We start from the raw sequence: 18,060 nt of genomic DNA on the forward strand, positions 1-18,060 counted from the left end.
TTTATATGAGGTTGTTCTAGATCTCCAAAGTGTATAGCACTTCAATTCCGCATATAGTAGCTCTATATAATCAACATATTCCTCATATACTAGCACAGGACATGATATATGTGTCTTTAGTGCTTCACCTAACTCAGTTGGAATAACATATAGGGGTTGAACACCAAAACAGCCAAGAAATAACAAAAGAGCCACGCCTAAACTTCTGATCACTGCAGGAGACCCTGAGAAAATCTGTCAAATTCCATTTTAACCGGATCAATCACAGCGGCCAGGACGACAGCTTTATGCTGACCGTGTAGGCTTGCACACAACTACTCTGCAGTTCTGTAGTAGTAGATATATGAACTTGGGAGGCGACAACTATATGAAATATGTAATATATAATAGTGTTTTATATGTATTATCAGATTTTTACAACCAGACTGAAGCACGTCACCATGGCAACAGTATCCCTCATCAGAATTAGAAGCTTCTGGTCACGCCCACTGCCAACCCACAAACACGTCACTGAGACATCACGTGGTCTAGTGTGTTGATACTGTCCCTGACTAGGCACAGAGACAAGATGGCTACAGTGTGAGGGCAGAGGTTTTGTCTGCTACAGATGACGGCATAGTTACCTGAGGTTAGTTGTATGGGGGGGATTATGCATGATTGGTCTGTGGGCGAAATCATATGTAAATAGTCACAGAAACTGTATTTTACAACAACCGTGTTTATGTTTACCTCTACCGATCACAGTGTTTCAGAGACCCCTTACATAAATATCTAATGACATCTGATATGTCTTCTCTCTGACGCTCCCTATGTCTGACGTTGTATTTACCCCCCCCCCTCTGCTCGTCTTTGTATCTTAGATACCCCGTTTTTCATTATATCCTGTTAGATGTACCTGCTGTTCTGTCTCATGTTCTGTACATATTTGTCACTAGATCCAAACAGACAGCCCATGTATGTCGCTACTTCTAATCATGTACCCATGTATCCGTTACTGTAGATAAACAAAGTCACTCCCTCTCTACTTTTCATTGCAAAAATTTTTACATTTCGTTTCTCTTCTTATTTTCCTCTATTAATGTATCTACCCTCTGTACCAGTCATCATATATAATGAGACACCACTTGTACCATAGGCATCCCCTGTGTCTGACATTGTATCTAAGGAGACAACTGAACCCAGTGCCTGTCAGTTTGTCTGATGTCCTGTATCTGTCACACAATCTTATCAGACAGCCCTTTTATCTTTCACTGCATCTCATGAGATAGCCATGTACCCATTACTATGTGTAAGCAGTCACTGTGTTCCTATTATTTATCAAATGAGAAATGTCATGCACATTTCCTTGTATTTAATTTTTTTTTTTTTTTAAATGTATCTGTCATGTCTAATGAGACCATTTTCATTTGGGTAATTCCACTATACCTTTCATTGTACTGAGTGAGACATCCCCGTTGCTGTCATTTTATAAAGCTAATATAGGGGGGTAATGTGATTTTAGACAAAATAGGGAAAATATTGCTCAGTTGACTTTAGCCGACTGCACATTCTGTGCTGTGGTCAGGCACACTGGCGCAGAGAGCTATGAGTAGATTATTGTTAAAGAATACCCAAGCGTCTGTCTGTTATTGAATAGCGCAAGTGGTGATCAAACCTTGTTTAGGCTGTATGATGACTGAAAACATTACCATTTCATGGGCGTTCAACTGTAGGGATCTAAGAGCCTTTTCCCTCATTATTCCCTCATTATTCCCTCATCATTGTTCTCTACTAAACAAATAATTAGTATACCACACAAATGTTCCTAAATTATATTTTATTAAATTACTAAATTATGTATGTTTGTTTAAAGGACCAGTCAACACATTAGATTTGCATAATCAACAATTGCAAGATAACAAGACAGTGCAATAGCACTTAGTCTGAACTTCAAATGAGTAGTGGATTTTTATTATAACAAATTTCAGTTATGTATATTTCCACTCCCCTTGTACCATGTGATAGCAATCAGCCAATCATAAATACATATACGTATAGTCTGTGAATTCTTGCACATGCTCAGTAGGATCTGGTGACTCAAAAATTGTAAATATAAAAGACTGTGCACATTTTTTTTTAATGGAAGTAAATTGGAAAGTTGTTTAAAATTACATGCTGTATCATGAACATTTAATGTAACCTGAGTGTCCCTTTAATGGCTGACATAACTCCTAATAATGAAACAAAAATTGTTAAAAGAGCAAAACCAGAACAAGCTGAAGGGTAGCATTTCTTGACAGAAACTAATTAACTCATAGAATAGATTTCCTGCATTGAAATTGAGCCTGCACTTTGGAAGTATGGACAGATTTGATCTGCCTTCTTGTTCTTTAAAATCTGTTTGTATGACTCATCCTATTGACATTTATGTCTTACTAACCTATTCATTTCCTTAATGTCATTTAACAGTGTTTTTCTCTTTGTGCTAAATATATGTTAGCATAATTATGTTTTACCAATGTATTAGTGTCATTACTAAATAATCAGTGCTGTTTTTTTTTAATAAAGCAGATGACTAAGAAGCAATGTCATATAATGACAGCAGAGATACAATACTCAGTGTCTCTGTGGTTACTAATAATATTAATATGCAAAAATAGCAGTAATGCTTCAGGAAAACTACATTTGTGCACAAATTTATAACCAACTTTTGGAATAATCTGGTATAAAAATCTAAGTGCTTAAATCTTGTTTTGTTAATAGCGATAACAGTGATGTTAAACAACACACCCATGAGAACTTCCCTAATAACAAGGACTGGTAAATCAGCAATACATAGCAGCTCCAAAACCGTTTATAAATAGTTAGAGAAGATATTGTACTATACATTAGCTTTTTAAATTAGGTCATTGACAGCATATACAGCTTTACACCCCACAGACATTGTTAGTGTGTATTATTGTCTGGGTGGGACCTAACTGGAAATTGTTTTCTGCCTCAGAAACAAATGGGATTATTCTTGCTTTAATGACTAAATAATTATAGTTTTGTTAAAGGAATTTGTTACCAAACTTCTGAGTCACTTTACAATGATGCAATATATCTTTAAGAATCTGACTTGAAAATATCAGACGAACATCTAAAAGGAAGATATTTTACCTCAAACGTTTAACTCACCATAGTAAGTGCTCTGTGAGCATTTATCCTTTACCTACACTTTTGCTTTTATCTGCATAATGGAAAAAAGAGCACCCGCCAATCAACTTAATCAGTGTTGAGTTCACACTTTGCTTTGCCAGATACATGCTCCCTTGAAAGTTCTTTACAATATGATGTAGCTACTGAGGAAATTCTGAGGTAAAATAACTTCCTTTTTTACATAGAGATGTTCATGTGATATTTGCTAGGCTGCTTTTTAACAGATATAATGCATTGCATTCAAATGATTTAGCATATGAGTCACATATCCCTTTAAAGACAGGAAGAAAATATGTTGCATAAACATTTGTTTTTTTACTGCTCTTGTAGCAGAAAAAACTACCCCACAAAGCTTACACTCTGTCAAGGAAGCTTATTTAGTATGAAATATGAGAGCAACATCTTACTATCCATGTGATAATAATTGCAAGCTTGCATCAGCAGTAAAGTACATAGACTGCAATACTTAAAAACAAAAAAAACCTATTTATTCATAAGCGCATAACTCATTCATGTGCACTTCTAGGCAACATAATACTATTGCCCAATTTAAGTAAATAGGGCTGAATAGAAGGAAACGTTAAAGGGATACTAAACCCAATTTTTTTTCTTTAAAGGGACACTGAACCCAATTTTTTTTTCTTTCATGATTTAGACAGATCATGAAATTTTAACTTTCTAATTTACTCCTATTATCAATTTTTCTTTGTTCTCTTGCTATCTTTATTTTAAAAGCAGGAATGTAAATCTTAGAAGCCTGCCCATTTTAGGTTCAGCACTATGGATAGCGCTTGCTTATTGGAGGCTTACATTTACCCACCAATAAGCAAGCATAACCCAGGTTCTCAACCAGAAATGGGCTGGCTCCTATGCATCACATTCCTGCTTTTTAAATAAAGATAGCAAGAGAACGAAGAAAAATTAATAATAGGAGTAAATTAGAAAGTTGCTTAAAATTGCATGCTCTATCTGATTATGGGTTAACCCCTTCAAGAGATCCGCAGGCCGCTCTGATAGATGCTCTGACGGTTCCTTGGAATTTCAGTCTGGCTTACCTGTTTCCTCTGTTTGCTCTCCTTCCACGAGTCATTGCTCGTATCAAGCAGGAGAAAGCATCAGTAATTCTAATAGCCCCTGCGTGGCCTCGCAGGATCTGGTATGCAGACCTAGGGAAGATGTCTTCTCTTCCACCTTGGAAGTTGCCCCTGAGGAAGGACCGTCTCACTCAGGGTCCATTCCTTCATCTAAATCTCGTTTCTCTGAAGCTGACTGGAGATTGAACGCTTAGTTATGTCTAAGCGTGGCTTTTCTGTGTCGGTCATTGAGACCATGATTCAGGCTCGCAAGCCTGTTACTAGAAAGATTTACCATAAGGTATGGCGTAAATACCTTTTTTTTTTTTTTTTGGTGTGAATCCAAGGGCTACACTTGGATTAGGATTCCAAGGATCTTGTCTTTTCTCCAGGAAGCTCTGGAGAAGGGATTTTCAGTTAGTACTCTGAAAGGTCAGATTTCTGCATTGTCTGTTTTGTTACACAAACGTCTGCCGATGTACCAGATGTTCAAACCTTTTGTCAGGCCCTGGTCAGAATCAGGCCTGTGTTTAAGTCTGTTGCTCCTCCTTGGAGCCTTAACCTTGTTCTTAAAGTTTTACAGCAGACTCTGTTTGAGCCGTTGCACTCCATAGATATTAAGTTATTATCTTGGAAGGTTATGTTTCTTTTTGCTATCTCTTCTGCTCCGAGAGTTTCCTAACTCTCGGCTTTGCAGTGCGATTCGCCTTACCTTATCTTTCATGCGGATAAGGCGGTTCTACATACTAAATAAGGGTTTCTTCCTAAAGTGGTTTCCGATAGAAATATTAATCAGGAAATTGTTGTTCCTTCTCTGTGTCCTAATCCTTCTTCTCATAAGGAACGTTTGTTGCACATCCTGGATGTTATGCATGCTCTAAAATTCTATCTACAGGCGACAAAGGATTTTCGCCAGTCCTCTGCTCTGTTTGTTTCTCTGGGAAAGGTCTGAAGGCTACTACTACTTTTCTTTCTCTCTGGTTGAGAAGTATTATTTGTGTTGCTTATGAGACTGCTGGACAGCAGCCGCCTGAGAGGATTACGTATCATTCCACGAGGGCTGTTTCCTCTTCTTGGGCTTTCAAAAATGAAGCTTCTGTGGAACAGATTTGCAAGGCTGCAACTGGGTCTTCTCAGCTTTTTCCAAATTTGATACTTTTGCCTCAGCTGAGGCTTCTTTTGGGAATAAGGTTCTTGAAGCGGTGGTGCCTTCTGTTTAGGTCTATTGTCTTGTCCCTACCTAGTCATCTGTATCTTCTAGCTTGGGTATTGGTTCCCAACAGTAAATGATGACGTCGTGGACTCACCATGTCTTAGGAAAGAAAACAAAATGTATGCTTACCTGATAAATGTATTTATTTCCGGATATGGTGAGTCCACGACCCCACCCTTTTATTTTAAGACCTTTATTTATTTACTAAACCTCAAGCATCTCTACACCTTTTGTGTTACTCCTTTTTACTCAATTTCCCTTCGGTTGAATGACTGGGTTTTATGGGAAGGGGAGTGATAATTAACAGCTTGGCTGTGGTGCTCTTTGCCGCCTCCTGCTGGCCAGGAGTGATATAGTCAACAATAAATTATGACGTTGTGGACTCACCATATCCGGAAAGAAAAAATTTTTGTCAGGTAAGCATAAATTTTGTTTTTTAAGCTGCAGTGCTGGTTTTTGAAGTATAAAGGGACATACAGTTGTGCACATAAGTTTACATACCCTGGCAGAATTTATGATTTCTTGGCCATTTTCTTTCACTCATGGTTAGTGTTTGTCTGAAGCCATTTATTATCAACTGTGTTTACTCTTTTTAAATCATAATGACAACAGAAACTACCCAAATGACCCTGATCAAAGTTTTACATACCCTGGAGATTTTGGCCTGATAACATGCACACAAGTTGACACAAAGGGGTTTGAATGGCTATTAAAGGTAACCATCCTCACCTGTGATCTGTTTGCTTGTAATTAGTGTGTGTGTATAAACGGTCAATTAGTTTTTGGACTCCTGACAGACCCTTGCATCTTTCATCCAGTGCTGCTCTGACGTTTCTGGATTCTGAGTCATGGGGAAAGAAAAAGAATTGTCAAAGGATCTGTGGGAAAAAGGTAGTTGAACTGTATAAAACAGGAAAGGGATATAAAAAGATATCCAAGGAATTGAGAATGCAACTCAGCAGTGTTCAAACTCTAATCAAGAAGTGGAAAATGAGGCGTTCTGTTTGATAACATACTGCATTCATCTTGCCATCAATTCTGACCAAATTTCCTGTGCCTTTGTAGCTCACACATCCCCAAAACATCAGCGATCCACCTCCGTGTTTCACAGTAGGAATGGTGTACCTTTCCTCATAGGCCTTGTTGACTCCTCTCCAAATGTACCGTTTATGGTTGTGGCCAAAAAGCTCAATTTTGGTCTCATCACTCCAAATGACTGTGCCAGAAGGTTTGAGGCTTGTCTCTGTGCTGTTTGGCGTATTCTAAGCGGGCTACTTTTGGCATTTGTATAGTAATGGCTTTCTTCTGGCGACTCGACCATGCAGCCCATCTTTCTTCAAGTGCCTCCTTATTGTGCATCTTGAAACAGCCATACCACATGTCCTGTATTTCACCTGAAGTTATTTGTGGGTTTGTCTTTGCATCCCGAACAATTTTCCTGGCAGTTGTGGCTGAAATTTTAGTTGGTTTACCGTCCATAGTTTGGTTTCAACAGAACCCCTCATTTTCCACTTCTTTATTAGAGTTTGAATACTGATGAATTGCATTGTCAATTCCTTGGAGATCTTTTTATATCCCTTTCCTGTTTTATACAGTTCAACTACCTTTTCACGCAGATCCTTTGACAGTTCTTTTGCTTTCCCCATGACTCAGAATAGTCAGTGCAGCACTGGATGAAAGATGCAAGGGGTCTGTCAGGAGTCCAGAAACTAATTGACCTTTTATACACACACTAATTACAAGCAAACAGATCACAGGTGAGGATGGTTACCTTTAATAGCCATTCAAACCCCTTTGTGTCAACTTGTGTGCATGTTATCAGGCCAAAATCACCAGGGTATGTAAACTTTTGATCAGGGTCATTTGGGTAGTTTCTGTTGTCATTATGATTTAAAAAGAGTAAACACAGTTGATTTATAATAAACGGCTTCAGCCAAACACTAACCATGAGTGAAAGAAAAGTTTTTTTGTGTTATCATTCATATTCTCTGAAAAATGGCCAAGAAATCATATATTCTGTCAGGGTATGTAAACTTATGAGCACAACTGTAAAACAGGAATGCATTTCAATTTTGAAAAGAAAATATTCAATTAGGAACACAGCACCTGTAGTTTAGTGCACACTAATCGGAGCACTGACAACTCTTCCATCACATAAATATTTCCAGCAGCACTTGTAATAAAAAGACTTATTGTAGTATCACAGGGTCATACAGAAAATAAGCAACATTTTTGGGCAGCAGGCCCTTATTCTTCCTTGCATGTCTAGCATCAAACACTGCACTGTTTAAATAACCCGACAATTCTCTAACCACCAATCGGTGTTCAGTTGTACATGCGCAATCTAGTTGTTTACACTAAAAAAGAATTCATACACAGAGCAAATGTTACAACAAAATTTCTAGCTACCTACAACTTCCACAAAAAAGTTCTGTTATTTCAAAACATATTATACAAAGTATCAAAAAGACATAAAAAAAACCAACACTGAATGCAAAAGAAGAAAATCAAGTTGCCTATAGGTTGTAAGGTGAAGGTAAAGTTTGAGATTAAGCAATACAACCTAGCATGTCTCCATACGACCCTAATCTAGTTGCTATGTTTTTTTTTTTACATTACTTAAATATTTTCTAATAAAAATTATATCTAAAAATCCCTACCGCTTAGAGAATGACTCCTCCCATACCCTACTTCCGTCTTCAGCGGTCCCTGTGTCTTTCAAATGCGTGTTCGTGCTGCAGTCTCTAACTGCGCATGCGCTAATAGGCGATGCTGCGAACCACTGCGCATGCAGCTAATGGGTGATCATTATTTCCAAATGTGTACGGGAGCGCGCGTGTTTTCGCATCTTCTGATAATTTCAATAGCGCATGCGCTTACTGCTAAAGGGGCGGATGACATGAAGTGACGGCCGACATTTCAATTGGATTACTCAAAAACGTGACCCACCGGTAAAAAACCCCTGAAAAACGGGTTGAATTTGTGGACGTTCTGGTAATAACTTGATTAATGCAGACTAATATAAGAATTGATGTATGAAAGTTATGTTTATTTAACACACTTAATGCTATACGGTATAGACATTACGGTAACTTAACCTTTACTTTAAGTTTGTGTATCCAGAAGGCTTCCCTTCAGTTAAATATCATCAATGATGATGTGACAACATTTTTCCAAAAGTACACAAACAATTGGAAAACCCAACATGCCAAACAATTGTGGCTGGGGTGAACCCTGTTTTTACCAATATAGCAACTTTTCTTGACAGGGTGTTGCAACCGTTTTGTCCAACTCCTATATTAGGGACACTGGTGATTTTATTATAAGTTAAAAAAATGTGAATCTGAGCTCAGACATGGTCATATTATTTGCATATAGATGTATGCAGCCTGTATACCGTAATTAAACGTGAAGGTGGTATTGCAGCAATAAGAAAGTGTTAAGTAGTAAAGAATATTCTGAGATACAGAAATCTTAAGAGTTCTACTGTATTGCAACTAATTTATATTTCAAGACACCTTTTTTTTTTATCAGCAGGAGACAGCTATGAGTTCCAATGTCGCCTCCACACACGCCAACATTTTCATGAATGTCTATAAAGAAAAGCTTGTCTATGACAACAAACTTTTTTGAGATATGCAGCCACATGGTGGGGCTACATAGATGATGTGTTTGGAGTATGGAATGGCGACATTGGGACCCTAGAAAAATTTGTTTAGGAGTTAAACAGCAGTACAAATACTGTAAAATTTACCCTTATGGCTAGTAAGGAATCTGTTAAATTTTTTGGATATGATCGTTTACTATAAAGAAGGTGGTTTTTGTACTGATTTGTATGTAAATCTAGTGATAGAAACATTTTATTTAACTATCAGAGTTATCATCAAAGAAATAAAGTATGGTCTCTCCCACATAGCTAATTTATGATAGTGGCAAGAATAGTGTCTGAAAAAGATCAGTTACAAAAGAGATTAAATGATATAGCAGAAAGCATTGTGGCTAGGGGTTGATATAGGGTGAGTTGGAGAAAGTCAATAATTTGCCAAATGGAGAGGTTGCAAGACAGACAGTTAAGAAGAAAATGTTGTTTTTTGTTATGAATATAGCAAAACAATTATGAACATTGTCAACAAACATTAGACAATCTTAAGTAGGTGTCATCTAGAAGTTAGGGAATTCAATTTACTCCCCAATGTCAGCCTTTAGGTAATAATAAAAATGACCTGGTACACATAGATGTGGGAAGTGCAAAGAGAGTTTGTTTTTTTTTACCTGCAAAAGTAATGTCTGTTACCCATGCCTCAATTCTGGTAATTGCAATTTCATGATAAAGGGTTCATCTTTGACACAAGGAAAATGTATTATTAAAGGGTACTATAGTTGTAATACCACCTTTGCTGTATATTTTATTAAATGTTTATGTGGAAGAACTTATATTGGAGAGACTACACGTAAAGTCAGTGTTCGGATTAATGAACATAAGAACATTATTAGTGTAGAAATAGAGATGCTCAAGTGTCCTCCCAATTTTTGGTATTTGGCCACAATATTAGCCAACTACATTTCCAAATTATAGATAATACCTCATTTACGCACAGGTGGAAATATGTAGGGAGTCCCTCTTAAAGAAGGGGGGGAGCCTTCTGGAAACACAAACTTAATTACTGTACTTACAACCGATAGGCATGAATAAGGAAATAGATTATTCTATCTTTCTGTAAGTTGATTTTCTACTTTTGCATTCAGTGTTTGTTTTTTTTTTGTTTTTTTTTAAATGTCTTTTTGATACTTTGTCAAATATGTTTTTAAATAGCACAACTTTTATTGGGGGAAGTTGTAGGTACATGGACATGTTATTGTAACATTTGTGTTTTAATTATTTTGAAATAGTTTTTATTAGGTTTTATGATAATAACAATAACATACTCAAGCATGTACAATCAACATATCAGTGTAATCAATACATTTCCGTACTAATCTGATCTCTATAGACCTTAACTTTTCTTCAGTAAAACGAAAAAAAAAAAAATATGATAAGTGAACAGTATTAGGTGGTAGGCCCCGGCTTTATATCGTAAGTACTCTTAGGGGTTTTCATTTCTCCCTGCTCTAGCTTCATGTTGTGTTTTAATTATAATGTTATTGTAAAATGTATTTTATTTAGTTAAAATAAAACTCCTGCTTTATTTTCTGTATGATCCTGTGATACTTCAATAAAGTTCTTTTTTATTACTGGAAATTGTTTAGAAAGCAAAATGCTTCCAGTAGAAGTTAAGTTTCAGTATTTGTACTTATGCGCTGTGCTCCCCCAATCAAAGACAGAGCCAGCTGTGGCTTGTATTTGTCAGCGATGGTGCACATGGAGTCATTGCTGCATTGCTCCGTACACAATAAATTCTATCACTGAAAGTGTTAACTTTTACTAGAAGAATTTATACTTAAAAATTGAAAGCCACTAATGCACAGTTCAGTTTTGACTGATATGTCCAAGGCCGGATTGGCCTACCAGGACATCAGGAGATTTAATGGTGGTCTGCAGCAGCTGATGCTGGCCAGCTACAATTTAAGGGGATGGTGCTGCTTGTGATGTGATGCAGTTATATTACATCTCTTCTTTTCGTTTCTGAGCTATATGTACTAATGTCGCACAGTATTTCCTTTTTATTTCCTTGACCATGTAGCCCTCCTTTGAATGGTTTCTAGTGTCTGGTCAAGTCACACTGTGATTCAGAGTGACACACTGTTTTGAGTATCTTCTTTAGATCACACTTTGGATAATCATTTCCACACTATGTAAGGGTGTCAAGGGTGGAATTTGGTTGTAGGGTGCCTATATAACAACAATACAACATTTCTTTATTATAAACAAATATAATTTAATTTTGGGGGAAGGAGAATTTTATGTATTTTGAAATAATGTATTTTAATAACCTCCATGTTTTGAAGTAGCTAAAAATGCACATATATAACTTTGGCTTGGACAGTTTTTGCTATCTTTACCAATAAGATGGCAGATAGAAACATTAGCAAAGTGGTTAGCCCTCCCAATAGCAGGCACTTAGCATATACTAAAGCAGAAATTTTACACAGATGTTTAACATTTTAAGATTTAACCTGTTAAGTGTAAGCCAAATATGTTATAAATGGTGAAGTATGTATGTATATGGATTAAAGAACCACATATAGGTAGTAGATAAAGAATTCTCTGATCTTATGTCTAAAATCACCCCCATATCATCCACAGTGTTGATACTGTTTCTTCATGATAAAAGTCTCAATAGCATTATAAAGATTTGTCCCTTTATTGCTACATATGGTTTGTTTTTTTATGCATTTTGACCTACTAGCAATGCTATTAATGCAGCATCAGCATGTTTCAGGGGGTTGCCAAATAAGGTATCACATGATATATTACATTACTAATAAAATAAATATACAACTTATAATTTATTGCTCACGTTATCCTCTCCCTGTTTATCTGTATAATTTACAGTGTTTGTTATATTTGAAAGATAATTTGTACTTTGATAACATTACTGTAAATAAACCCTTTTAAATGACTGACACCTATTTTTTTATTCATTTATTTTTATTTAAAATATGAAAAGGAGATTTTAATAAAATGGTTCTTTCATGTCAGTAAATTTGTATATTTGAGATCCCAGAAACCTTTACACATAGTAAACACCTAAGAACCCAGGGCATATGTTAAATTTACATCAGAGGTAAATGAGTTTTTATATAGTCTTTCTTATATATTCCATTTACACACAGGTTAGTATGAAACTTAGAAAAACACACTACATAAATTCTACACAGAATGATGTATTCAACGCAAAGATTATCCTTAGAATAATATGCAGATATGTATTTAATTATGAGTTATTTTAAAATTGGAAGAATAAGTGTAAAGTTTTTGTGTCCCTAAAGCAAAGGACACCACCTTGTCGTAACCTAGTTTTCTTCTCTCCTGAGCCAATTAGGGACAGTTATAAATGGGTCATTAGACTGTGCAAGCAGTCACTGATGGGAGCATAGTAACATAGCAGATGAGGTTTAAAGAAGACAGAAGTCCATCGCGTTCAACCTCCTTTCCTTTAGCCTTAAAATGTGACCTTTTGTCACAAGCAACTGCTTTGGAATAAACCAAGCTTCTGCTTCAGTATATTTATATAAAGTACAGGTGGCCCTCGATTTACGCCGGTTCAATTTGCGCCGTTTCAGAATAACAACCTTCCAAACAGGCTGGAATTAATTAGTCTAGCTAGACATGAGCTATCGAGCAGCTTTCATAGGAACAAGATCTTCCTGTCTATAAATCAGTCCAAATTGGAATGCATAGAAAGAACTGTTTGCAGAAAAATGCAAGTAAAGTCTGTGTTGTGTGATTATTTTATAAGGTTTATAATGCCGTTTAGCAAATGTTTTTGTTCATTTAACTTAGTTTAATTATATATTCTGTGTTGTGTGATTATTTTATTAGGTTTATACTGCTGTTTAGCATTTAAAGTCTTCATTTCAAAGCTTTAAAAATAATGTATTAGGTGTTACTTATGACAATTTTGAGAGGGGTTTGGAACCTAACTCCCTCACTTCCCATTGACTTACATTATAAACTGGGTTTCAATTTACAACAGTTTCGATTTACAATCATTCCTTCTGGAACCTAACCCCTGCGTAAACTGAGGGCTACCTGTATTCATATTACGTCTCAATCACCTTTTTTCTACAGTAAACAGACCCAGTTTGGCTTACCTCTTTTCATAGTTTAAATCTTCCATTCCCTTTATTAGTTTTGTAAACCTTCTCTGAACTTTTTCTAATTTTGCAATGTCTCTTTTTTTAAAATTGGTCCCCAGAACAGCACTCTGTACTCAAGATGATATATTACCAAGGGTTTATACAGTTACAGAATTAAATGATATTCCCTTGCATCTATGGCACTTTTAATACATGCTAGTATGTTTTTACCCTTAGAAGCCGTTGCCTTGCATTACACACTCATTTTTAGCTTTTTATCTATAAGTACCCCTAAATCCTTTTCTTCCCCTGTTTTGCTAAGTCTAGTCCCATTTAAATAATTAGGTAGCCTGCATATTTTTACTTCCAAAATGTAGCACCTTATATTTACCCATATTAAAGGGACAGTCAACACATTGTTATTGTTTAAAAAGATAGATAATGCCGTTACTACCCATTCCCCAGCTTTGCACAACCTACATTGTTAGATTAATATACTTTTATAACGTTTAAACCTCTAAATTTCTGCCTGTTTCTAAGCTGCTACAGACAGCCTCTTATCATATGATTTTTTATTAGCTTTTCACAGCTGGAGACTGCTAGTTCATGTGGGCAATATAGATAACATTGTGCTCATGCCCAAGAAGTTGTGGCTGACACTGCACTAATTGACTTAAATGCAAGTCAATAGATAATAAATACATAGTCATGTGATCAGGGGGCCGTCAAAAGAAAAATGTTGCAGTTGACAGTCCCTTCAAGGAAAGAGACTGGGGTAGCTTGACCTCTTCTATTCCTCTAAGGTGGTTCAGCACTGATTCAGCTTAGATAATTAGTAAAACAAATATTTTACAGGTATGTGATCAAGTAACTTCAAGGCCGGTATCGGATCATGGGGGGGACTGCCTAATACTGGGAGGCATGCCCCCTGGTCGGATTTTTCATTAACTAAAAGGAGGAGGCTGCATGACACCAAATAAGGTAGGATGCTCCATGCCGTCTAAATGGCATTATAGTCCAGTGCTTTTAGGATGGTATGGAACGTCCTAATGGTGTGAAGGCGTTAATCTCTAATATATAATAACACCTAAACTACCTTGTATGCTCACTGCTATTGCACAGAATACTTTTCCTATCATGATTGTTGATGCAAAACTGATAATCCACCTTAATGACTACTGAGAATATGAGAGGAGGGGTAAACAAAACCTCAGATACATTAGCTAAAAGTATTAACCCAAGCCTCCCTGGGAGAAAGTGGAAGAAGTACAATTTTCTGGTGTATTTTACAGCAAAAGAGAGCACAATAAAAAATGAATGACTACTGCAATAATGTTTCATTTTAAATAATGAAACATAGTATGCATTGTTGAAATGCAGAGTTTAACCCCTTAATGACCACAGCACTTTTCCATTTTCTGTCCGTTTGGGACCAAGGCTATTTTTACATTTTTGCGGTGTTTGTGTTTAGCTGTAATTTTCTTCTTACTCATTTACTGTACCCACACATATTATATACCGTTTTTCTCGCCATTAAATGGACTTTCTAAAGATACCATTATTTTCATCATATCATATAATTTATTATAAAAAAATGATAAAATATGAGGAAAAATGGAAAAAACCACACTTTTTCTAACTTTGACCCCCAAAATCTGTTACATATCTAAAACCACCAAAAAACACCCATGCTAAATAGTTTAAAAATTTTGTCCTGAGTTTAGAAATACCCAATGTTTACATGTTCTTTGCTTTTTTTGCAAGTTATAGGGCCATAAATACAAGTAGCACTTTGCTATTTCCAAACCATTTTTCTTCCAAAATTAGCGCTAGTTACATTAGAACACTAATATCTTTCAGGAATCCCTGAATATCCCTTGACATGTATATATTTTTTTTTTAGTAGACATCCCAAAGTATTGATCTAGGCCAATTTTGGTATATTTCATACCACCATTTCACCGCCAAATGCGATCAAATACAAAAAATCGTTCACTTTTTCACAAATTTTTTCACAAACTTTCGGTTTCTCACTGAAATTATTTACAAACAACTTGTGCAATTATGGCATAAATGGTTGTAAATTCTTCTCTGGGATCCCCTTTGTTCAGAAATAGCAGACATATATGGCTTTGGCGTTGCTTTTTGGTAATTAGAAGGCCGCTAAATGCCACTGCGCACCACAAGTGTATTATGCCCAGCAGTTAAGGGGTTAATTAGGGAGCTTTTAGGGAGCTTGTAGGGTTAATTTTAGCTTTAGTGTAGTGTAGTAGACAACCCCAAGTATTGATCTAGGCACATTTTGGTATATTTCATGCCACCATTTCACCGCCAAATGCGATCAAATTAAAAAAAACGTAAAATTTTTCACAATTTTAGGTTTCTCACTGAAATCATTTACAAACAGCTTGTGCAATTATGGCACAAATGGTTGTAAATGCTTGTCTGGGATCCCCTTTGTTCAGAAATAGCAGACATATATGACTTTGGCGTTGCTTTCTGGTAATTAGAAGGCCGCTAAATCCTGCTGCGCCTCACACGTGTATTATGGCTAGCAGTGAAGGGGTTAATTAGGGAGTTTGTAGGGAGCTTGCAGGGTTAATTTTAGTTTTAGTGTAGAGATCAGCCTCCCATCTGACACATCCCACCCCCTGATCCCTCCCAAACAGCTCCCTTCCCTCCCCCACCCCACAATTGTCCCCGCCATCTTAAGTACTGGCAGAAAGTCTGCCAGTACTAAAATAAAAGGGTTTTTAAAAAAATAATATTTTTTTTAGCATACTTACATATGCTACTGTGTAGGATCCCCCCCTTAGCCCCCAACCTCCCTGATCCCCCCCAAAACCGCTCTCTAACCCTCCCCTCTGCCTTATTGGGGGCCATCTTGGGTACTGGCAGCTGTCTGCCAGTACCCAGTTTGCAATAAAAAGTGTTTTTTTGTTTTTTTTTTCTGTAGTGTAGCTTCCCCAACCCCCCCCCCCACAGACAAACCCCCACCACCTTGCTGATCGTATTTTTTTTTTTTTTGACATTTTTCACATTTTTTATTTTCAGCATTTTCTGTAGTGTAGAGGTTCCCGCCCCCACCCTCCCGTGCACGCGCGCGCCCCCAGCCACCCCCGCCCACGATCCCGCCCCCCTTCACATAACCAGGGCCATCGATGGCCGCCACCCGCCTCCCGGTCCGGCTCCCACCCACCAACACAGCAAGCCACCGATCTCCGGTGCAGAGAGGGCCACAGAGTGACTCTCTCTGCACCGGATGGCATAAAAAGGTTATTGCAGGATGCCTCCATATCGAGGCATCACTGCAATAACCGGAAAGCATCTGTAAGCGAGCAGGATCGCTTCCAGCTGCTTTCCACACTGAGGACGTGCAGGGTACGTTCTCAGGCGTTAACTGCCTTTTTTCTGAGGACGTACCCTGCACGTCCTCAGTCGTTAAGGGGTTAATAGTCCTTTTAAAAAGGCTTATCAAATTATCTACAAAATCACCAGACTTTAAAGGGACAGTAAAGTCAAGATTAATTTGTCATCTTTTAGATAAGAGCATGCAATTTTAAACAACTTTCCAATTTTACTTCTGTTATCAAATTTGTGTTGTTTTCTTTTTATCTTTTAATGAAGGGTAAAACTAGGTAGGCTCATAAGCGCTCAGGACGTGTCTGTAATGTTCTATGGCAGCAATGTTTTGTAACATTATTTGTAGCTTTGCTATACAATGCTGCAAAACACTGCTGCCATAAATAAAGGTAGTTTTAATGGTGGTAATTTTGTAGAAAATCATTATATAAGCTTTGTGTTCTAATAAATTGTTGCTTTAACAGAAACAATGATGTTAGGTTTGTATATTATTGCATTGAATAACAATGTTGGATGGTTTATTTTTTTCCAGATTTTTACTTAACGTGTGACACTTTTTGGAGCCATGGCGAGCTTGGGTCCCCAGAACCTGTTGGTTTATGTGGAAGAGGGCAACATTGCCGCTTTGAAAACGCTGCTGGAAAAATGCAAGGATGTGGATGAACGAAATGAGGTATTTAATTAAAGAGGGACTCTTACAAATCGTAGTACACTGATTGTAAAAATGTTAGGTGCCTAGTGACATAGCTTCATCAAATCAGCTCAGGCTGACTGAAAACAAAACCATTGCACTGCTTTAGGTATATTACTGTACATACAACGTTTCGGACACAGTCCTTAGTCATTTGAAGAAGCCAATACAGTGCATTGTTTTACAGTCCATATCTTTTAAAACTAAGCAAGGGAAAATATATAGCGGCAAAAGCGTTTATTTTCAGAGTGAATTTACATGAAAAGGGGCAAAATAAATGATGAATATATATATATATATATATATATATATATATATATTCTCAAAAGAACCCATACAGAAGATGTGATAGGGAAGAGGCACTCACTGGATTTTAAATTTTAAAGCAGAAACCTTTTTATTTTTTACACTACTGTGACGTTTCGGGGTCGCAAGCCCCTTCCTCAGACAGTGCAAAATTAAAAAAACCACACAAATAGCATGTATAATCAATTATGCAAATAATCAAAATGTGAACAAACAGTTGAGCATTGAAACATACCCCTCTGTGCAGTTAGAAAACTGTAGCAGTTTGAATCCTGAACCACTTCCGGTTTACTCTCCCATGTGATCTGACCCCTGGGTTACCATAGTGATCATGATAAACAATGCAGGGTCTCTGCCCTTTGCATAGTAATGCCTATTGGTAAATTCAGTCACTGTAGTCAGAATGAGGCACCAATGCATCTAAAAAGGAACACTAATATCAGCCAGTTGATACATCTAACCTCCTTTTAAAATGGGTGATCTTAATAAGTAACAAA

At 36.9% G+C, this 18,060-nt stretch overlaps 1 protein-coding gene across 2 annotated transcripts in view; it reads left to right on the plus strand.

Annotated features, from left to right (window-relative positions):
- The first annotated feature begins 519 nt into the window (after positions 1–519).
- The window catches only part of KIDINS220 (kinase D interacting substrate 220), a 404,332-nt gene continuing 386,791 nt past the window's right edge, over positions 520–18,060 (plus strand). For both annotated transcript variants that reach the window (XM_053709711.1, XM_053709712.1), the window contains exons 1-2: positions 520–628; positions 17,099–17,239. In XM_053709711.1, coding sequence (XP_053565686.1) covers positions 17,132–17,239 — 108 coding nt within the window. In that variant the 5' untranslated portion in view covers positions 520–628; positions 17,099–17,131. The remainder of the gene's footprint in view (positions 629–17,098; positions 17,240–18,060) is intronic.

The sequence above is a fragment of the Bombina bombina genome, chromosome 4 (genome assembly GCF_027579735.1).
Source record: "Bombina bombina isolate aBomBom1 chromosome 4, aBomBom1.pri, whole genome shotgun sequence".
Lineage (NCBI taxonomy): Eukaryota > Metazoa > Chordata > Amphibia > Anura > Bombinatoridae > Bombina > Bombina bombina.